Source organism: Pocillopora damicornis, chromosome 3, assembly GCF_964200805.1.
Source record: "Pocillopora damicornis chromosome 3, jaPocDami1.2, whole genome shotgun sequence".
Lineage (NCBI taxonomy): Eukaryota > Metazoa > Cnidaria > Anthozoa > Scleractinia > Pocilloporidae > Pocillopora > Pocillopora damicornis.
The window spans coordinates 30,642,586-30,661,457 of NC_142672.1; the positions used below are offsets into that span (position 1 = coordinate 30,642,586).

The 18,872-nt window shown below is 37.1% G+C and overlaps 2 protein-coding genes and 1 pseudogene across 3 annotated transcripts in view; 1 reads left to right on the forward strand and 2 right to left on the reverse strand.

The window, feature by feature from the left end:
- The window catches only part of LOC113680733 (EGF and laminin G domain-containing protein), a 438,917-nt gene that overhangs the window by 136,821 nt on the left and 283,224 nt on the right, over nucleotides 1-18,872 (reverse strand). The gene's annotated exons all lie outside the window — the stretch shown is intronic.
- Nucleotides 1,122-2,022, forward strand: LOC149049333 (adenosine receptor A3-like; annotated as a pseudogene).
- LOC113671037 (glutamate receptor 3) lies at nucleotides 8,727-16,960 on the reverse strand. 2 transcript variants are annotated; one of them, XM_089202160.1, is made up of 16 exons: nucleotides 16,795-16,960; nucleotides 15,933-16,021; nucleotides 15,467-15,598; nucleotides 15,143-15,367; nucleotides 14,660-14,865; nucleotides 14,515-14,562; nucleotides 14,106-14,231; nucleotides 13,563-13,694; nucleotides 13,214-13,318; nucleotides 12,665-12,784; nucleotides 11,623-11,817; nucleotides 10,789-11,149; nucleotides 10,125-10,487; nucleotides 9,631-9,801; nucleotides 9,037-9,162; nucleotides 8,727-8,829 (listed from the first exon to the last, which is right to left on the reverse strand). In XM_089202160.1, exons 2-16 carry the CDS (start codon nucleotides 16,018-16,020, stop codon nucleotides 8,810-8,812), a joined length of 2,418 nt encoding a protein of 805 aa, XP_089058286.1. In that variant the 5' UTR covers nucleotide 16,021; nucleotides 16,795-16,960; the 3' UTR covers nucleotides 8,727-8,809. The 2 variants fall into 2 exon arrangements, with proteins under 2 accessions (XP_089058286.1, XP_089058287.1); XM_089202161.1 differs by lacking the exons at nucleotides 8,727-8,829; nucleotides 9,037-9,162 and having other exon boundaries at nucleotides 9,657-9,801; nucleotides 10,129-10,487.

Below are 18,872 nucleotides of genomic sequence, written 5' to 3' on the forward strand. Positions count from 1 at the left end.
AGCAAGAAGATGTTGAACGGGATGATATTTCATAGAAGAATAAAATAGTCTAGTAAGATTTTGCTTTGCCAGTGTATGGACCTTTAGATTGGCATAAAGTGATCGAGCTGTGTTTCATTTTTCAAGAATCAGACTGTTCTTGGAGTTTTAATTTTTCTTTCGTATTTTAAAAAAATTGAAAAATATATTATATATATATTTTATATATATACATTTAATTTTTTTTTGCTTTCCTCTCTTTTCTTTCTCTTTCGTATTTTAAAAATATATTATATATGTATTTTATATATGTACATTTTATTTATTTTTTTTGCTTTCCTCTCTTTTCTCCTTTTTTTTCGATAGGCAGCTGCAGTCAGAATGACACTCGTTTAATAGGTTAGCTTTACTTGGAAAAATATTTACACAAAAGCTTTCAGGAAAAACATTATTCATTAGCGTGTATGATCACTCATAATTAATCGGCCGATCATCAGAACAATGACGTTTTCGATTCACTGCTTTGTTTTTGTTTCCTTTGTTTCTTACATGGCTATAAACTCAAAGAGCCAAATATGTCCGTTAATCATCACATTTACATGAAATACAGAGCATTTTCCCTTGCGGATGGCACCAGAGTAAAAAAAAGATCCTTGCAGCAAGCTGCAATTCACAGAAATAGCAGAAAAGACGCCAAAATAAAAAAAAACGGTCTGCGGCGAGATTCGAACCTGAGTGCCTCTCAGGTTATAATTGGCTGAGGGTAACAATGAGGTAATGGCTTTTACGGCTAACGACTAAAATTTTGGCTAACTTACAGCTAACGGTCAATTTATCTCCATTGTTGTTACCAGGAATTCTTTTGCCTATAATTTTTTTTTTTATCCCTAATGGTAAAAATTCGACAATTTTATACCTAACGGCTAAAATTTTTGGCGGTTTTACGGCCGTCGGTTAACCCCATTGAGACCCTCTTGGGTGCTACGACCGACTGAGTGACGAAGCCACACTTTGGCGGCGAGGGAAACTTTGAACTACTAGTTGGTTATTTCAAAAATGAAAGATTCATGTAACATAGCACAAGTTTTGTTTTGTTTTGATACCCAAAGGTTTCTCCGGTATAGAAACAGCATCCCACTGCCATGGATCTCAACACCTGGAATATGTTCTGGAGGTTATGTTTTGGATTTTTGGCAACTTTGATCGTGGCTGGAAATATTCTAAACATCTGGATGTTTTCTAAGCTGAGACGCCGAAAGTGTTCCTCATTTCTTCTGATCGGTTTGGGCGTGGCTGATTTACTGGTTGGAGGACTGGCCATTCCTCTTTTCATAGCGGCATTTGAATCAGCTTCGATAACAACACGGCGTGTTTTCAACATTGTTGACATGTTTACAAGTACATCGTCCATTTATACACTTGCAGTCATTTTCTTGGAAAGAATGTTCGCCATTGGTTGGCCTTTTCGTCATAGAACTGCAAACTTTCGTATTTATATCTGTGCCATTTCCATACCGTGGATCATAGCAGCAATATTCACTGTTCTCACTGATGTATACGTATACATCAAGAAAAGAGACAGTGTAATCTACCTTCTAGTTTTTTTTTCCTGCAACACCTCTATTAGTTATGTGTGTGGCGTATTTTGTTATTTGGAGGAAACAAAAATCACCAATATGTAACAATAGCAATGTCATCAGAGAGGCCAAATTAGCAAACACATTATTTTTTATTACAGGAGCTTCTGTTTTCACCTGGCTTCCATTCCAGATTCTTATCCTGTTGGTAAATTTACAAATAACTGCAAACTTTTCTCATCTGCAAATGACGATATTGATCATCAGGGTTTTACAATACAGCAATTCTTTTGTAAACGTAATCATTTATCCACTAAGAATTCCAGAATTTAAAAACTTCCTGCTACACTTGCTTCGTTGTTGTGTAGGTCCTCATCAGATATTTAGAGCTGGGGTTTTACCATCAGCTGAGTCTGGGTCAGTTGAGTTCTTATCACCGAACTCTAAACAGGAGAGTGCAGTTTGATTGATTGATTTTTTAAATTGATAATTCGACATTTTTTACTGACAAGTGATACAATTGAGGGGAAATCGTGCTCTTCGTCATCTGTTTGTGTGTAAAAGTAAGAAACCTTATGAATCTCAAGCCAGTTAAAAGCCGAGGTAAACAAATATGTATACTTACCGAGAACGAAAGCATCGAGGGCCACATCAGACAGTTTCACATCAGCTGAGATAAATAGTCTTGATATTTACCCCTCAAAATGAAGTAAAAGCGGCAATATCATCAGACATAAATGTCTATCTAATTCGGCCATCAAACCGGAAAACAACGTACCATGGTAATTCGGGCTCAAAAAACCGCTCATAATTTTTAATGACAAGTCAAGGGATGAAAACGATAGAACGAAGTAGAATATTTCATGCGTTCTTTGCTAAAAGCAACTTGCATAATTTGTTATACCTTACAACCAAAAAAAAGAGTTATGTTATACTCTGACTTTTCTCTTTTGAACATCCTGTCGGAGAGATTATTTGAATTAATTTAAGATGTAAACCGAGGTTAACAGCTATTTTGGCATTATTTGCGTCCTTCTTATCGTTTATCAAATAGTTTCCTCATCGGTTATAAGTTATATTTCCCTCTGCATGCATAATGTTGTATATAGTTATAGTTATATAAATAATATTGGCATTGTAATGTAGCATATGTTTATTTCATTTTAGCTTATTTTCTCGGAGATATTAGCTCTACAGCTACACTGTGAATTTCGAGCATAAATGAAGTATATGTATGTAAATATTTATGTATGTATGTATTGGTATCCAAGTGGAAGTCATCGCGTTTCCTTTCGACACCTAAGAGCTGGATAGTACAAATTACCCTTGAATTTCCACTAAGAACGTGCCAAAAGCACCATTCAATCACATTGTTTCTACCAAGTCATACACCAGATGTGCATATAACCAGACTGTTATATAAACTAATTGATCAATTTTAGCTCATTTGAAATAGTGTACAATCTACGTCTCGATTTGAATAATAAAAAAATCAAATTAAGTGGGGGAAAGAGATTCAGTACTATATATGTCCCATCGTTATCTTATATACTGTGTTAGTGCTTGATGTACATAGTTAATGACGGTTGAGCACATTCAAGTTTCAAGCTCAAGGTGTCGATCTTTTTCTCATTCGAGCTCTTTCACACTGCAACCAAATGTAATACATCATGGTGATGACTGAAATCTAGGAAAGACGGATCATGTGTACTATAGGTGGCCTCGGTCGACATATAGGCCGACAATCGACCGATATATCGGTCGACTATCGGTCGACTATCGGTCGGCAACCGACCGACTATCGGTCGACAGTCGACCAATAGTCGACCGACAGTCGACCGATACTGAGTCGACCGATAGTCGACCGATAGTCGACCGATAGTCGACTGATAGTCGACCGATATATAAACCGATAGTCCACCAATGCATCACCTGAAATGTACACATTTATCGGTCGACGATACGACAGGTGATGCATTGGTGGACTACGACCGATAATCGACCGATATAGCGACCGACTGTCGGCCGATGCATCAGCCGATATGTGCACATTTATCGGTCCACTGTCGGCCGATATACCGGTCCACTGTCGGCCGTTCTATCGGTCGACTATCGACCGATAGTCGGTCGACTATCGACCGTTAGTCGACTATAGTCGGTCGATTGTCGACCGAGGCCACCAATAGTACACATGATCCGGAAAGACTAGTTAAGATGATCATTACCTTTCTGGAAATAACTGGCACCTTTGTTGAATTGCTATCCATATTCTTTGTGCTAATTTTGAGGTCAATTCGAAAGGAGATTGCATTAGGAATTTTATGAAAATTGAGGACCTTTTTTTAATTGTGGAACTTCGATTTCTTATTTTGACCTTGGACTTACTCAAGAATCATAGATGTTTAACCAAGAAAAAGTTTTAAAAATGTTCATGTGAACTTAGTAAATTTCTACGACGAAACTAGCAAGAGCCTGAATCAATTTTGTTTACTTCGGCTGAGTGCTTTTATTTGTTATCCATTTTGATGACTTCATAATATTGGCACCGTGGTTCTGTGCGATACAAATTTTTCAGGCGTTGCATCCTCTTAGTCGGAAAATCAAGTGGATCCTCTGTAATATTTTGGAAGTAGTTGCCCTTTTTTGGATACAAACACGTCCTTATAAAATTGAATGTTTCCGTTGATCTCCCTTTCAGATTTTACGGCGTTAAGTTTGATCACATGACTAGCTAATCTCAAAAAAACGTTGTTGCGTAAACAGCTACTTGCAACGTTGAAATTAAGTAATGGCAATACACCTGCCGTTTTATTGGTGCAGCACCAACATATAATCTCCCGAACTCATTTCTAAAGCAACGCTTTGAAAGTGGAAGGATCATATCGCTACGATCGTTTATTAGTTGAAAATACATACAGCATCAACACCAAGTGGGAATGGAACGAGATGAGTTCGGTCACGTGGGAAATTCCATTTCATTCGACGTGTGAAAATATTGCTAGGAAATGTTTATTCGGCCAATCTAAGGGATCTGTACATTGTTTAACTTTAATTTTTCTCAAAAATAGCGCATGCGATGAAATTTTTGAACGGGATTTAGCGTGATGAAATTCAGAAACGGAGAACTGAAAAACTGAACTTTCAATAATATTTAAGTTATCGCTGATTTGTAATTCATTCTGCTAAACTTAAAGTCGACAGATGTTGGTTTAAGAAGCTTCTATGAAGAAAATAATTTAAATCGTGTTTAATAAAGCACCTTAAAACATTTTAAAGCTTTTTTGTGAATGGGGCATTAGTTGCATGGGAATGAAATGATGACGCACTAGGCGAATTAAAAAGTTTGACGCAAACCTACATCCCAAACATCCCAAATATGCTCCCTCCTGAATAAACTCACAATCATTAGAATGAATAAACGGCTCCTCAAAAATCATTATCACTAATCTATTCTTGATATCCTAATAGCAGTTAAAAATTTCAAGTGTTATGTTAGAACATCAAGCATCTTTTTTAATCGTTGAGAGGCAACGGCTTTAAACTCTTGGCCCCTATCCATCGGATAGTGAGGCTATGAGTAGGTAAATATACTTACAGGGAGAATTTCCACAAATAATAAGTAATTTGACATAAATAAAAGATTAAGTTGCACTTTACCAGCCTCAAAATGTGTTATTAGTCTTAAGGCGTCCATTTTTAAGACAAATGAATAAAGGGGTAAGTTTTTAAAGAAACTGTGGTGCTGCGTCGGTAGGAGAGTATACGGCAGGTAATTTAGTGTTAACAACTGAGTTGAAAACGTAAATTAGCCACCCTAAAGGGTTAAAAAGCTGACGTTTCGAGCGTTAGCCCTTCGTTAGAGCGATTGGAGGAATTGTGGGATGTGTGTGGGTACAGAAAGTGGAGCTACGCCATTGGTGAGAATATGGTGACAAGCAAACAGGAATAAATTAGTTGAATGAAAATCGCTCGTTAATTCCGTGGGGGTTAAGGGTGCCGATTTGGAAGATAAATTTTTGTTCTTGTGTTTTACGGCTTTCCAAACTGCCTAGATGTAAGGAAAGGCCGCAAACTGCCATATGCTGTTCAGAATGATTAGGAAGATTAAAGTGTATAGCGAGTGGTTTGGGTGCGTCCTTGTCATTTCTTTCCACGTCGCGAAGGTGTTCTCGGAATCGGTCACTTAGTCGTCTTCCTGCTTCGCCGATGTATAACTTATTGCAATAAGTGCAAGTTATGCAGCGAATAACATTGGCGGAGGTACACGTAAAGTGATCAATGATCTTAATGGATCTCTCGGGTCCCGATATTTTCTCTACGTTATGAATGAAAGAACAAGTTTTGCATCGTGAGCGAGCGTATTTGAAAGTTCCAGATTGGTCACTGGTTTGAAATGAACTCCTGACCAAAGGGTTGCCTATGTTTTTGTCACGTTTGAATGAAATAAGTGGGGGTTGCGAAAAGATAGTGCCAGTCTCTGAATCGTTTTCGAGTAATTTAAAATTTTAAATAATGATGGATTTAAATGCGTGGTTGTGAGGGTGAAATGTAAGAGCAAATGGAATGCGGTCAGTGCTATCCTTCTCAGCCGTTTGTAGTGCTGACTGTCGATCAATTTGTTGGTCACGGTGGTGGCCCGCTTGAACGACAGAGACAGGATAGCCACGTTTATCGAAAAACTGGCACATTGCCTCTGATTTTTCGGAAAAATCAGAGTCGTCACTACATAAACGACTAAGTCTGAGAAACTGTGAAAAAGGTATGGAGTTCTTGACTTGTGATGGATGTGAAGATGATTACAACTGTATTCATGTGTTCATCTTCACATCCATCACACGGCAAGAACTCCATACCTTTTTCACAGTTTCTCAGACTTCGTCGTTTATATGAAACTGTAGGTTTTATAGTAAACACTAGTGCATAAAACGTTGCCTTCGATTGAAATTTTGATGTCTAGAAAAGCCAAAGAAGTGTCGGAAATTTCCCAGGTATATTTAAGATCCGGATGAAAGGAAATGACGGTGGTTATAAATTGAGTGAGCTCCTCTTTGGTAAAGGAGGTAGCGCCGATTCAATCGTCAATGTAACGGCCGTAGAGTTCAGGTTTTGGGCCGTGGTGTTGACTAAAAAATTGATGTTCGATAAAATCTACAAAAAGATTGGCGTAGCTAGGTCCATATGCGTTTTAGTACCCATGGCTACGCCATTAGTTTGTATGTAGTAGTTGCCACCGAATGAAAAGCGATTGAGTGTGAGCACTAGTTCGGCTAGACGGAGTAGTGTTTCAGAGCTGGCTTAACAGTGCGATAATCGAAAAAATGTTTGAGGGCCCGGAGACCTTCGTCATTAGGAATGACAGTATAAAGAGATGTTATATCCATAGTGAAAATAAGTTTGTTTTGGCCGAGGAAACTAAAGTCACCAAAAATTTCAAGTGCGTGTTGGCTGTCCTTAATGCAAGACGGTAAAGTTTTGACGATAGGTGCCATAATTTTATCTAAATAGCTGGAAATAAGTTCGGTGGGACAACTGCAGGCAGAAACGATGGGTCGACCTGGGTTGTTAGGTTTATGGATTTTAGACAGCTACGCGAAGGAAACCTTTGTGAGTCCCGAGAGGATCGTCGGCTGTCAGAAAATTCAGAATCAATTCAGTCATGATTAAGAAAAAAAAAAATTAATTCTCTAACGCACACAGGAAATTGCTGATATTCTGACATGCCGCCTTACCCGGAACATTTTTATAACAAAGGACGATATTTGAGACGACATGTTGCCGCTTCTACTTATTTTGTCTAGGTTAGCTTGAGTCTTGAATAAATTTATCTCATGAAATTTTCTTCACCTAGGGACATTTTTATGACAAAGGGCGCTATATAGGACGGTATCTTGCTGCTTCTATTGAGTGAGATTGTATCTTGAACTAATTTTATCTCATAAATAATAAGTTATGTAAATCAGAAATTTATCCGTGACGCTTAATGACACAATTGTAAAACCGCTCTTGTCTCCCCAAACCTAGACAAAATTCGTTTAGTAAGGAAGATTGATTACAAAGATCTTTAGGCTGTTCTCTACATTGTCACGCTTGAGAGGTGTGGTGTCCAAGCAAGCAAATTTAATATTTACAAAATTACGAGAAAACCTACGACTGATATAACCTACACACACAAGTCTCATATTTGGCGCACGCCTAACCTTAACTATCGTCTCGATATTAGCATTGGTAATTTGACAAGTACACGACATTTTCACAAGTATGCCATTCCTTAACAGCTATGCTACAATAGGGATAAAGAAAACTTGTTTCATTTCACGTGTTCGTGAAAGACAAGTGGACAAAAACATAAACTGAATGACAGTAGTGAGCAGAAATGAGAAAATAAGCCACGCTCTTCGATGAATCGCAATTTCCTGCTCTGACTCGAAAAAGGAAAGGAAGAATTTTTATCGGAGAATCTTTTTTTGTGGTTATCCCCACGCACGCCAGGGGGCTGTCCCGGGGGAATTCCTATTGTTTTCATATCCACACGTGGAGTTGTGACGCAGTTCGTTAATATTTCGTTCCTTTGTGTACCGGTACACGAGGACACAACCCACGCCAGCCTATCGCGTCCTATTTAAGTAAAAAACAAACTTTTCGAAATATTCAAAAGTTATTCATGGTCATATGATAAAATGCTTATTGACTGAGTCAAGTCATACATAATCCCAAGCTACACATATGAAGTTACCGCTTTTTCCGGTTAGAAATCTTTGTTAAACACCGCAGTTTATATGATAGTTTGCATTTATCAGTCGGACCAGCTGAATTTTCACAACTTCAGTGTTTTTCTAGCAAAATAATAGTTTTCTCAAGAGCTTTGGGAGTAATGCCGAATAATAAACAATTCATTCTTTTTAAGGATCTGTACGCTGTTAAACTTTAATTTTTCTCATAAATAGCGCATGCGATGAAATTTTTCTTTACCAGTTCATACACAATAATGAAAGTATGAGGTTGTGTGGAAGAGTTGTTAAAACTCGGCAGATTACTTTTGAATTTGAATCAAAGAAGAATCCCTCATTCCTTCCTTCCTTTTAACCTCACTCCTTGCGTTTTCGTGAATTTAATATAAAAGTAAATAGTATTAAAAGTAAAAACAACAGAAATAATGATCGAAATACACAATCTTTGACTCCTTCTTTACTTTTTAAAAGAATACCACGACATAAAATATTGAGTCATTCGAGAAGGTCTTGAGGGTCGAATTTTCATGGAACGAAGTTATGCCCTGTGGAAAAAACAAAAGAATAATGTGAGCCTCTCTAGGTCTTATTTGATTTCCTCAAAAAAATATGTGCATTAAATAAACAGTTTCATCCATGGAAACAAAGTTCGAGCCTTACTCCTGCAGCCCCCTTTGCCACAAAATCTAATCGACTAAAAGGGGTAAATAAAAGATGGACAATCCAACAGTCACTGATTCCGTGAGACATACCTTGTTCACCTTTTCTTTTCCAGTAAATTTCGGCCAGTAAGGTCAGGAAAGCAACCACCATTCCAACAAACAGGACCAAGTACACACCCAACATACTATTTAGACCAATTTGTTTGCGAGACAACGCTAAGAAATGGAAGAAAGACACGGTTTGCTCGAAACTGTATAAAGGTATAGTACACCTCCATCCATATGCCTAAGGATTTACCGATTCCTTGACATAAAAACTTGATGTGCAGCAATGTTGTGGTTTTTGTTGCGAGGTATCGATTCTGTACGTGAACCATTTACAACTGAAGGGCTCAAACCACTTTAAGAGAATCCTGTTCGATAACACTAAAGACTATCTTCTTGTGCTAATTTGTGAAGTCAATCAATTTGGCGAAACTTTCCTCTTTGATTAGGATGGAGATTACAATTAAATGAACCACATTTTGGAAATTGAGGACCTTCATTAAATGTTAAAATGATTGTGGTCCACCTAATTCAATGCTATAACGAAACTAGCAGAGACAAGCAGAAGAGGAGTTTTGGACCACAATTACTGGAAACTCCAGTGGGAAACGAAAGTCTTATCAAACTGACATATCGTACATGTTTCTTCTTTAACTGAGCAGCTACTTTTGCTCTCCCACCATTTCCGTTCCAAGCTGGCAAGGAAATCGTTTTCGTGTAAACGCAATATGGTCAGACTGAAGTTATGCACATGAGGATCGTTGTCGTGGAAGGCCAGTGCATATCCTTTAGCTGTGCCTAAACCTGGTACTGAGGGAAAAAATCAGATGCTTTTACAAGTGATATAGCTGCAATGAGTTAAATAAATGTATTGGGTCTGATGTGAAGAATTTTTTGTCAGGCCAATCAGAGTAAAAAGTTATAGGCGGAAGATTGTTTGAAATCATAAAATCCCTTGCACAATGTTTTGGTGCGGCTAATTTTTGTTTCATTAACCATTTTTAGTGTTGATTTTGTGGTCATTTACAAACAGTAACTTAAAATCAACTTCAGATATAGAATGGCACAGGAATTATTACCGAACGTACTCACAAAGTCTCTATAAAACTGCCGACTGTTAATTCAGTATTTACCTACTTCCAGGTCACACGGAGGCTTGCTAACAATCTTCCTTAGATAAGGCCCGTCAGTTATCAGAGCGAAGTCTTCTTTTTCTCTCACCCATTGAACACCCTGTGCAATGGTTTGAACCAGTGTTCCGTCCAATTCAATTTTACGCCAGATCTTTTTGTATGTTTCGTAGTCACTAGTCTTGAAAAACTCTGACGTACTGGATGAGCTAAGCACTGATATAGAGTAAGATGATTCCGTGAGTTCTCCAAGGTTATTAATGGGATGCACCGCGTTCTTCACCGTAAAAAATGCTGCCAGATTAGCAGTGTATGTTGAGATACAGATCAGTACGCAGAACCAGTAGCAACCAGTAAGTATGCGGCCTAGGAAATATTTGAGGTAAAATTGTAAGGCTTCGATTATAATGTGTGGATTTTAGGAAGGCACTGGTTTAAACCATTGTGTAATTTATGGATTTCAAACCAGTCTGCCTCACTCTACCGCTTCTCTTATAGAGGTATATAGACAATACGAAAATCTTTTCTAGCCTTTGCTTAGGCACTGTGGCCAGGGTACATAAAAAAAAATACAGGTAATTTTAAACTGACCAAACAGTGATAGGTAGAGCGAGAATACCATCACTTCTCAGTTATCACTTGGGTATCTGATTAATTTCTACTGCACCTGATAGGCTTTTTGGTGTGTTATCTCCTCCCTGTTGTAGCATACAAGCTAAAGCAAACCACACACTGTTGAAAAAGCTGAATTCCTTTGATGTCCCTCTTCCATTATCATCTTTATATCCATAAGGACTGTAGTAGTTTATTACAAACACAGCAACAGAGCTGATAACCAAGGTGGCTAAATTAGCGAACCAAACTTGATTATCAAACGGATTCATGAACTGCAAAAGTTCGTATTTGTCTTCGGACGATGCTTTCTTCAGCAATATATCTGATGTGTAGTGCATAAAGGGGACACTGAAATCCACGACCTCCTCTCGCCTTTCAGTAATAGTGAGGGCGGTAAGGGCCATATCTGCTCGCTTTTAGGTAAGAAAAGAACAGCCTATTAATTTGATTTATATTACTGTATTTATAGTTGTATCACTCTCCCAATGAAACTCCATAGCTCGCAAAGATCGTTTTTCAAATTTAAATCTTTGTATTCTGTGTAATATCGCACCCACATTTACGTAAAATAATACAATAAGGTTTTCAGCAGGAAAATTTCAATCAAAAGGCCAATATATTGTTGTTATAGCAGGTCCAAATCAACAGTTGCTGCCATAACCCTGCTTGAGTGCATGGATGTAATTGGTTGAGGCGAATTTTCAGGAAATCGGACCGATTTCTTTCCTACCCAGAGTTTGTTATTCGGCTTTGTAGACCTTACCAAGGACAATTTTCGATACCATTTCACTTAAGCCTTTCAATTTCTGATTTTGGCTAGTGTGTTTGCTTTCCGATGATATGACCTCTCAGAGAAGTTAATTTGATGAGAAATTCTTGAGCATACCTCGTTTACAATCTCACCGATAACCCCATTCCAAGTTCCATCCTCCATTTCAGCGCCATATTTCCCGTCAGGCGCGGTGTAGATCTCATAGGTAAATTTGAGATTTCTTGCAAGCTCATTAAGAAAATCAATGCAGTATCCTTCATAAAATAATCCGCCATCTTCCTTTCTCCTTTCCTCAACGTAGGGACTTTCCTGATGGCAAAACAATTGACCCTTAACTCCCAGAAGTGATTAAAATCTAACTTCTCCCCGCAATATTTATACATTATCCAGCAAACAAGTAATGAGAATACTGAAACACATCAAATAGAAGTTGTTGTCTTTATCTAACACCAAATTCTTGTAATTAATTTAAAAGGAAATGGGTAGTAGCTGGAGGGGAGAATTGACCATCAGATCACCATCAGACCTGGTACTTAAAGGGTTAAACGATAATCGTTTTTGAATTGGTAACGCAACTTGTTGCGAATGATGATGAAAATTCAATTACATAATCATAGGAATAATTAGGCTTCAAATCAACGCGTTTTCAAGGCGAATAGACTGCCTATCTGGATTATAAGTTTGTGTGGTTTAATTTGTTTTCTGTTTGAGCGCCTTAATCTTTCCAAGGGACCTCAAGAAAAGATCTTTTTTAACCTCCCTCTGGTACAACGAAGTATTATCCGCTTTAATTCAGAAGGAATGGAAATTCATAACAATACGTGACAAGCAATATGAAGACACTTTTTGTGGTACAAAAAATACTTGAATAAATAAACAATTTCAAGAAACACAGACGGAAAATGAAAAAAATTAATAAATATTTCGAGTTAAAGAAATACCCTCCATCTCCATCTGATACAGTCAATTTTGCAAGCCATCGATTTTCCACCTTATTCAAAGGAAGCTTGTTCATAAAGAATGCCAAATACTTACGCACCCATGAAAATCATGGACTATAATTTTGAGTATTTATGGGCAAATTTTGGCCATTATAGTAAACTATTCCTTGACTAATCCCTCATAGGTACAGATATCTGAGTTTGAGGCTCATTACCAATAAGACAACGACTCGAAGCTTTCTTTCCTCCAAAGTTTTTTTTGATGAAGGGCTATCCATGTTGCGTTTGATGTTTCCAGTCATAACAGCACCTTTGGTTGAATTCCACGTACCAACCTACAAAATAGATTTTGCTTTATAATGTCACCTAGATGTAAAGATGCGTAACCAGGTCCGGAAGTGAAATACTTAGCTAAAAGTAACATCGCACAAGCAAAAAACAGCAAACATGGCTGAGATAGTTGAAATCAACTAACAACAAGGATTATGAAACCATTTTATAATTATGAAACCATAATGAAACCAGAACGCATTCGGGCGAGTAATAAACGGCTACTAGCGTTACGAAATTCTTACATAACTTCACGCAAAATCATTACAATAGTTGCACAGTAGAGTAAAAAACAAAATGAATTCTTTCGCAGTTTCTTGACAATAAATAGAAATGCAAATTCTAGCTGCTACAGTAGCTTTCCTGAGAATTGAAGGATTAATAAATCGAAACACTTATAAAGTTAAGTGGTAACGTAGATAAAAGACACTCACCCTCTTAAAGTAATTGTTTTGAAGATTTAAGATTTCCAGTTCAATTCTTTCTCGCTCCCCACGCTCAGTAAATTGAAGAAGTCCAGTCATACCACGAAGAACAACCTGTTTCATTCGGAGAAATGTAAACATGATTCAGCTTTACGCACGCATTTGGTTTAGGGTAATAAGATTCTTAGATTTCATTTTCAACCGGAAATAAAAATAAGCGCCAAAATTGCAACTACCAAGAAGAGGTCTAAGCACCCAGATTTAAAGAAGAACTATTCAAAAAGAGTTCTTTTACTCTCTAGTAGATATATAATTTGAGAATTAAATGAGAATGATTAAGGAAGAAAAACATGCTCACCTTTCTCATGCATGTTAACATTGTGTTCCTATCTTCCAGACGAACGTCAGACCCATTTAACGACGAACAAGACTCCGTGTTCACTGCTTCCTGGATGATATGGACAGCGTCGTGACTGACGGCAACTAATTCCTGAGGTAATGACAAAAATAAATGTCCTTAGAATATCACAGTGAAAGGATAAGGATAGTGCTTCACTCTTACGTCGAGACATTATAATGCTGCTTCCAAATATGAGATCGTTGTCCAGAAAACTGATAATTACTTAGAGTATGCGGTTTAACCTTGACACTTGCAGTTAATAATAGAGTCCGATAAAGAAAGAGAAGTTTTGAAATGGTCTGTTGCTGGTAACAGTGACAGCAAACTATGCGGAAGACATCATGGCTTTAACAGCAATTGTCTTAAAGAGTGTGGTTCTGAATTGATTAGATACCTTTGCATCTCAGTCAGAAGGAAATGGAAGCGTGGCAGCGAAATAGCGCAAGGAAAACCAAACAAACAAAACAAAAACATAAATCTTTCCTAACCAAGAAAGCTTACCTTGTTAATAAAATCTGAAAAATTGTTTCCAACATCATGTTTCATTTCATCTACGAGTGAAGCCTCAGCATGCGGTAATTTTAAAGCTATCACCACATTTTGGTACCAGGTGAAATTCAAGGGAATCTGTCGAAGTAATGAATTAAGTACTGAACGTAGTTCGCTAATGAAGGCTAGTATCTCCCACGTAGCTTCTAAATTTAGTGCAAATACTGTCTAGGTGAATTCCCGAGTTGTCATTGCTAACTGTAGTAGGCTGCAGGCCTTGGAATATTATGGGCGAGAGAAGTTGGATTAGCTATACTGTCCAAATCGATTTTCGGTCTACCCGTCAGCCATGTGAACTTTTGTCAGTAATAATGGTTTGATGGTAAAATTGAAATGTTTATAGCAAGTTCCAATATCAAACCTGTTCTTGAATGATCCATATATATGTCTTTTCGTGTTGACAAGGCCTCTGACATAAAATGAGAGACGGATTCAAACTTAGATTCCATGAAATTTACGTCAATGAAACAAAGAAGACTTAATAAAAACAAAGACATAATTATTACCTGTTGCAGCAATAGCTCGATGTTTTTCTTCCCCAGGTAGAGTATAATAACTTCGGCATCAAATTTCTGTATTTTTTCTATCACTCTGTGTGCCGGTTCAGTCAGTTCTTTATTTTTGTCGCGCCCAGAAAACTGAACTAAATTAATGATCAGCGGTAATTTCTGTGAAACAGTTAGAAAATGTCCAGCCTCGTGCACTCGACGCTCTAAACAATAACATACAGTAAGCATTAAAATCCACAAATTTCACACCTAACAGGGCAATAAGACCATTAAAAGACTCAACAGAAGGGGGGAAACAAATTTTTTTGTGGGCCTCAAATGCAAAGTTTTCGATGATTACTTTCAAATAAAGCTAAGTTATAGTTAGATCTCATTGTAAACACGCTTCGAATGTGTCAAAAGTACCCATATGTTATTTGTATAACACTGAAAGGAGCTGAAGAATAACCATATTGAAGCCATGGAATTGACCAAATTTACCCTCATAAACAAGAACAATGTTTTTCCACTCGTAGATTTTCAGTATGTCTAGTGTGGCATACGCATAATCTTTGTATCCTGCTGACATCTGGATTGTTTTTTCACATTGATCCAGGGGTCCGTTGTTGCCATGGAGACGGATGAGAGGAATGCCGGTTATTGTAGAAAGAGCACAACCGGAAGTAGTTGCTGCACCTCCCTCGATAAGTGTGATGACGTTTGATGCTGAAATAAGAGTGGCAGAAAAGGAAGTTTGAATTAGTTGGCCTCATAACATCTCAAAAACTGAAAAAAAGGACTTGACCAAATATTGGGTCATCTTACCTTCACTAAATAGGTCTACAGCTTCGGAAATATTGAATTCTTTTAAAACCAGTGAAACATTGTTCGAGCCAAAGAAATAACTGGCGACTGAGTTTACTATATGAAACTCCTCAGAATGTCCATTAATAAACCCTGTTTAAAATTGGGCAAGAAGAGAATTATTTAGGCGAGCGTGATAACTGTCATAATGATGACAACAACATTGATAATAATAATGATGATGATGATCATATTGAGGATAATAAAAGCAAATTATGGATTTTATCTCTTGGCTTTCGAATTTCTTTATGACCAAGTAGTATCGAGTTTTATGTTGAAAGTTTTTTCCTTTGTTTCCATGAAGATCAATGAAGGAGGTAAATATAAAAAGTTCATTTTTCCAGGATTCTTGCATTATGGTAATCGCCAATATGCATCTGGCTCTGATTCGGTAATCACTCAATATGCATGATTTCTTGAAACTTACCAGAAGTCACGATCCTATTGGCCGCAGCGATCCTCTGTAGGATTGATACAAGTAAAAATAATGTGGAGAAAAGGGCTTGCGTCTTCATCCTGTCATGAAAATTTAAAATAATAATGATAATAATAATAATAATAATAATAATAATGATGATGATGATAATTAAAAAAAATCAATTCACATGTAACTGAATAATTGATCGAATAATGTGGAAAAGAAGAAATTTTGATTAGATTGAAGAAATCACATTTTTCAAGAGCGAATTGAAACAAGGACCGAAAGGATATTTAAAGATAAAATGTTGTGAAGAGATTTCCGGAAAAGGAAGTCTGGAAACCAACAAACCGACAAACAGTGCACCTTGAGGTGCATGCCTGAGATGTTGAAAAAGAATGAGAGAAAAATTCCACCATATTAAGGCAATATAATATTATTTTCATTTGGTTCAAAAACTTTAAAAACATGTCTATTCCTTCCAAAGGTTACATATAGCAAATCATGCTTATAATTTTAGTTTAAAATTGGTTTATTTTTTTACTTTTTAGATACATTTTATGTTTTGCTCCGCTGGGGGGATTCTTTAAGCAAATACTTCGATACGACGCTATCTTTCCCTTAATTTAAAAATTTTCATTTGTTTGTTTTATGTGATATATATTTTCCACAGTTTTGAGCAGACTATTCTCAACTTATTCTATCGATTATAAAGGACTTTTTGCTACGCAAAACTGGTGCATACGAATGCGATGAATACATTTTGCGCTTTGTGAAAGAATATATAAATGATAATTTTCATCATAGATTTGATAAAAAAAAAATGCTAAGCAATACACAAAAATAACGGCTAAAGCCTTACTTAACTCACCGTCAGAACTTACTTCAGGTTAAAATTCGAGCAATTTTTTTTTTTTTTTGTCGCACTTTCAATACTTAGACCGATCGATTTGTTGCCGAGCTCAAGGGCGAGATCCAATGAATCCCATGAACCTATTTACATCTTCTACAGCGGCTTTCCCAAAAAATAGAAGAATGATATTTTTCTTACTCTCACGACCTTATCCCTATAATGAATAAAAAGTCTTACTGTCAAAAATGAATTATCAAACCTGTTATGATTATTACCACAGCTTTAAATAGATGAATCATGAGCAGTCTCATTTCAAAGATACGAAGGATGTCTGCTGAGTTGCAAAATGAAGTAATATAGAGAACTTAAAATGTTAGACACCTGCCAAAGGAGTTAATAAGGAGCGCAGTTGGATACCGAACAGCTTTCATCCCTGAGATAATTGAATCTAAAATTTAATATTTCGTTCTTTGTTACGAGCGTATGTACAAATTATTTCCCCTTTTTACCATAATTCTCCTTCTTGGTACGATTGTTAAACTTCGTGACTTTTCCTCAGGCGTTTCTCTCACTTAGAGCTCAATTAAAATGTATTTTTTAGTAAAGCCACGAGATCTGCCTCATGAAAGTTAGTGCAGGGCTAATAACGAAAGAAGAATCCAAAATAGAGCTAATTTATCATGAAAACGGTAAAATAGCTTATTAACTTTCTACATTGAAAACCAACCGTAGCAACAAACATCGCCGTCTAGTTTCATTTGCAAGCAGTAGCATGTGGTATTTGATAAAGATTCTCTTAATTATTACAAAGTGTTATCAACTGAGTTGATTATGTAAATTGGCCACCGTAAAGAGTTTAAAAGCCGACGTATCAGACACACGAAACGTCAGCTTTCAAACTCTTTACGGTGGCCAACTGACGTTATTACCTCAGTTGATAAATAGAGCATACTACATGGGTGCGCATAGATATGGAATTTCTTTTCGAGTTGAACACGAGAAGAGAAATTTCGTTTTTACAAGCAACCATGTATTATTATTTTTGTCTATGATATAAATAAAACACCCTTAAGTGACAAGAAAAGCCGACTTCCTTAATGAATGAAAATATAAGAATCGACAATCGTACAGTGCGTTGGCGCTACGGCTCAAGATGAAAAAATGCGTTGAGTCATGAATACAGAAACAACAATGGGCGTAATTCTCAATTTACAAGACTCTCATTTATTGACTTTATTGACGAAGAAATATTTCAGGTAAACGGCAAAATCGGCTTGTGGCAAATCTTCCGGTTATCAACTTTCGTTCTCAGCGGCGAGAAACGCCACTACCAAAGCCACTGAATGCGTAACTTTCGGTTTTTGGTTTTCGTAGTTGGTTTTCTTTCTCTGAGCAATACGGATGTTCTAGAAACGTTGTAGCCGCCATAATCCGAGGAAGTTCCGACAAACTACCTTGTATTGAGAATCGAGAAGGCTTTGCCGTTCATTCATTAACCTGACCACAGGTATCACCAATCAGCAGCTGATTGGCGATATCAAACACACATGAAAAAGTATCGTACTTTGTTGTGTTTGTTTTCTAAAGCTTTCCTGAATCATAATGTTTGAAATAGAAATTGAGCATGTCGAGCGAAAGTGTATATTTCGACTTTGTTCTTCGAATCTAGAAGACCACTCGGAAACATAAATATGATATTACATAAACAATTTAAATCTGACAATCTTATGGAGGGCTGGGAAACGTTAGGGTTTGTCAACAAAGAGGAAACTCACAGACCAGTGGTGTGAATTGAATAAACTAATTGCCAAACACGCCGAGCAAAACTAAGATTAATAATGGTAATAGGGCCGAGTGGAGTCCAATTCGGTCTGTAATCATACGAGTGATTAAAAAATTCAGACGACCGCGAAGCGGGAGTCCGATTTGTGAATCACGAGTATGGTTACAGACTAAATTGGACGAAAGAAAATAGAGTTTCAAATGACCACGGAAAACAAACCGTCGTTGAGATGTAATTCGCTAAGTATGTTGGGTTGCAAAGTCGGAGGAACTCAGTTGCTGCGGACCGCACCATGCTCAACGAAAGGCTTTCA

Coding starts and splice junctions, on each gene's coding strand:
- LOC113671037 (XM_089202160.1), bottom strand. CDS start 16,020: ATGAAGACGCAAGCCCTTTTCTCCACATTATTTTTACTTGTATCAATC. Junction 11,150..11,622: donor TCGGTGAGATTGTAAACGAG/GTATGCTCAAGA, acceptor CTTACCTAAAAG/CGAGCAGATATGGCCCTTAC. Junction 9,802..10,124: donor TCCGTGTGACCTGGAAGTAG/GTAAATACTGAA, acceptor TTTTTCCCTCAG/TACCAGGTTTAGGCACAGCT.